Source organism: Arachis duranensis, chromosome 8, assembly GCF_000817695.3.
Source record: "Arachis duranensis cultivar V14167 chromosome 8, aradu.V14167.gnm2.J7QH, whole genome shotgun sequence".
Lineage (NCBI taxonomy): Eukaryota > Viridiplantae > Streptophyta > Magnoliopsida > Fabales > Fabaceae > Arachis > Arachis duranensis.
In genome coordinates this window covers 23,514,802-23,517,718 of record NC_029779.3, presented here as the reverse complement: position 1 = coordinate 23,517,718, position 2,917 = coordinate 23,514,802, and the positions used below count along the sequence as shown (strand labels likewise).

The window sequence follows — 2,917 nt, the reverse complement described above, 5'->3', positions numbered from 1 at the left end:
AATAATTCATTAATTAAAAAATATTATAAATCGATAACAAAAAAACAAATTTATGAATAAGGTTTTCTCTTGTACTATCAGCGCATTTTGACTTTGTATTCAAGCATAAATGGTAACAAAAAAATCAAGTGAACATCCGAATTCATAAACTCAAAACAAAGTTCAATAGAGCATAAAAATCAGAATTACTAAAGTAGACAAACATATTGAGTCAAAATTTCTCATCAACTTCGTATTGACCTGGCCAGAAAAACTCTGTCAAAAATTCACTACAGTGACGTGATAAAGGATCTGATAAGTCATCTCCAAACCATGGCAACTTTTTCAGATCGAAACCCCTTTTTGTAGCATGTACGTCATCTTCTCTATGCTGGGTGTTTAAAGTTTCATTGTCTTTTTCTGTAACATTATCGAGCTCAACATTCCTGGCGATGTCATATTCACCGAAGGAGATAGCATCTAAATCGTCTTCTGAATCAGTTTCTGCTCCATCTAGAGTGTCATCAACTACTTTGCTGAATACTCAGCTGACACTGAAAATATGAACATGCAACCAACAATGTAAATCTACTTAAAAGAAAATGATAACTTCCAGGTCATTACCTAGTTATTAAGAAAAAAAATTGCGGACTTATGGAAAGATGACTTTTAAAATTAACAAATACAAAATTAACTATACCATCTCTTTCTTCGGTAGTTTGGACAAATTTCTTGGAAAGAAGCTCTCCAATAGCACGTTTTATATACTTTAATTTCTCTTTTGAAGCAATCTCCAACTCAACAACATGCGAATTATTAAAGTGCGTCTGCATCATAATAAAATGTATACTTGATTATCTTTTTTGTAAAGCATATTGTATCTGTGATTCACTTACTATCCTAGAAATTTATTTCTAACCTTTAATTCAGCAAGTATGTCTTTAGAGATCCTACCAGCTACAAATGTCACAAAAACATACCTAAATTTCTCCTCGTACATTGATCTCCATTCATAAAGTTCCTACAAATTTTAGCATGAACGTAACAACTATCATTGGTTAAATGCTTTAAACATATATCAACTTAAAATACTTATTATTCAAATAATGTTTAACTCAAGTTTTTTAGGGTGTGGCTAATGAATAGACCTGCACAGTAGCTTCATTCGCCGTTTCCAAGTATTCATTAGAACAAGATCGTCCTGATATAGCCTCCAACCAAGACCTAACATTCAACTTACGGGACCATATGTCTCTGGCAACCATAATTACATGTTCCAATGAAGAGAATGGAGAGGTCATAGCCATTTCGTTAGCGAATGTTGTGCCTGCACGGCATGATGAGAAATCTTCCGTTTTTCATTTCTCCTGTTACAACACCATTTTATGTTAAATATATTGGTCAATGATAACTATATTGGTCAATGATAATAATATTGTAATTCAACGCAATTTACTCGATATCATAATTTTCTTTATTGGAGATTAAGAACAACAACAATGATAATGACAACAACAATGCCTTGAAAACTAACTTTTGCTAGCAAAAATTGTTGGAAGAAATGAGGAACTGGTGGTATTCATGAAAATCAATAAGAAATGAAAAATTAATTCAAATACGAAAACACAGATAGTAATGTAACCAGCAAACTGCGTACATCATAAACACTGTTAAACTAATTAAACACACACAGATACTCTATAAATGATATACATGTTTTTCATATTTTCACTATGCCACATCATCGATGTTATCAGAAACATATTCTATTGGGTCTTCTATATCATCATCCCTTGTCAATTGTAAATCACTGATGTCACCTGCTGTCGACATGTTTAACCCAGACTGTGGAGAAAAAGCAGCTTCAACTTCTTCATTCTCTCCTCCCATGTCATACAAGTCTCGTGGTTTTACATGAACCACTACACTCCATTCTTGATCTACTTCATCACGTACATAGTGTACGAGATGAGCTTCTGATGCCAATATGTACGGTTCATCCTCTTCTCGATCACCTGTGTGAATTGGACGAGTGAAATTAACGCTGGTAAGGCCTAGATGGTCTTTATTTGATGCCTCTGCTCATAGTTGTATCAACCCAAATACATCTGAACAAAACCACTATGAAATGACAGCCGTAGTTCAGTTTGATTATGTCTACAATTTTTCCATAATATGGAACACTACCAACAGTCACTCTATTGTCACGCATGCTGGCAGAACTTCTTGTCTGAAGCATGGGACCACATGCCAGCAACTTCATTTCTTTCGAATGTACAGTACTGTCCATTGGAACCTGGCACCATAAATTAGAGTTTGATCGTATAAAACATTGGAATTCAGAATTTATAATTTTAGGGCACAAATAATTTTGGTCAAGTTAAATTTCTACGAACCTCACGCTTGTGCCCTGTTACGCACGTATTGCTTCAATTGTCCTGAGTACCTTTTACATAAATACGACATAACGCTTAGTATATACGTAACGAAATTGAAAAAAAAATATCTTAAATGCGTTTAGTAGCAAGCTAACCTTTCAATGTTCCTTTTATTTATTTTCTCAATTTAGTTTATGAACTCTTTATGTTTATATTGATTTTCTATTTAATACAATTTGAGGTATTTCAGATTCGTGATTGTTTTATTCTATTTATGATACTTTCAATTTAAATTAGATTTATTTTCCCTTTTGGCTTTGGTTAAGTAATTGGTAACACTTGAGTTATCAAACTCAGCTGTTGATTGAAATTGGAATTACTGATTGATATGGATCACTCTAAAGCTAGTCCTTCCATAGGGATTGACTAGGACTTGAGGATCAAGCTAATTACTCCACTTGATCTTCCTTTGTTTAGTAAAGGTTGACCAAGTGGGGTTGAAACCCAATTCTCATCACACCTGATAAGGATAACTAGAATAGGAATTCCAGTTCTCAAAC

At 33.6% G+C, this 2,917-nt stretch overlaps 1 protein-coding gene across 1 annotated transcript; it reads right to left on the bottom strand.

Moving 5' to 3' along the window:
- Positions 1 to 211: 211 nt before the first annotated feature.
- On the bottom strand, positions 212 to 1,286 carry LOC107461322 (uric acid degradation bifunctional protein TTL-like). Its single transcript, XM_016079811.1, has 4 exons — positions 1,128 to 1,286; positions 899 to 1,000; positions 748 to 806; positions 212 to 515 (listed from the first exon to the last, which is right to left on the bottom strand). Exons 1-4 carry the CDS (start codon positions 1,284 to 1,286, stop codon positions 212 to 214), a joined length of 624 nt encoding a protein of 207 aa, XP_015935297.1.
- Positions 1,287 to 2,917: the final 1,631 nt, after the last annotated feature.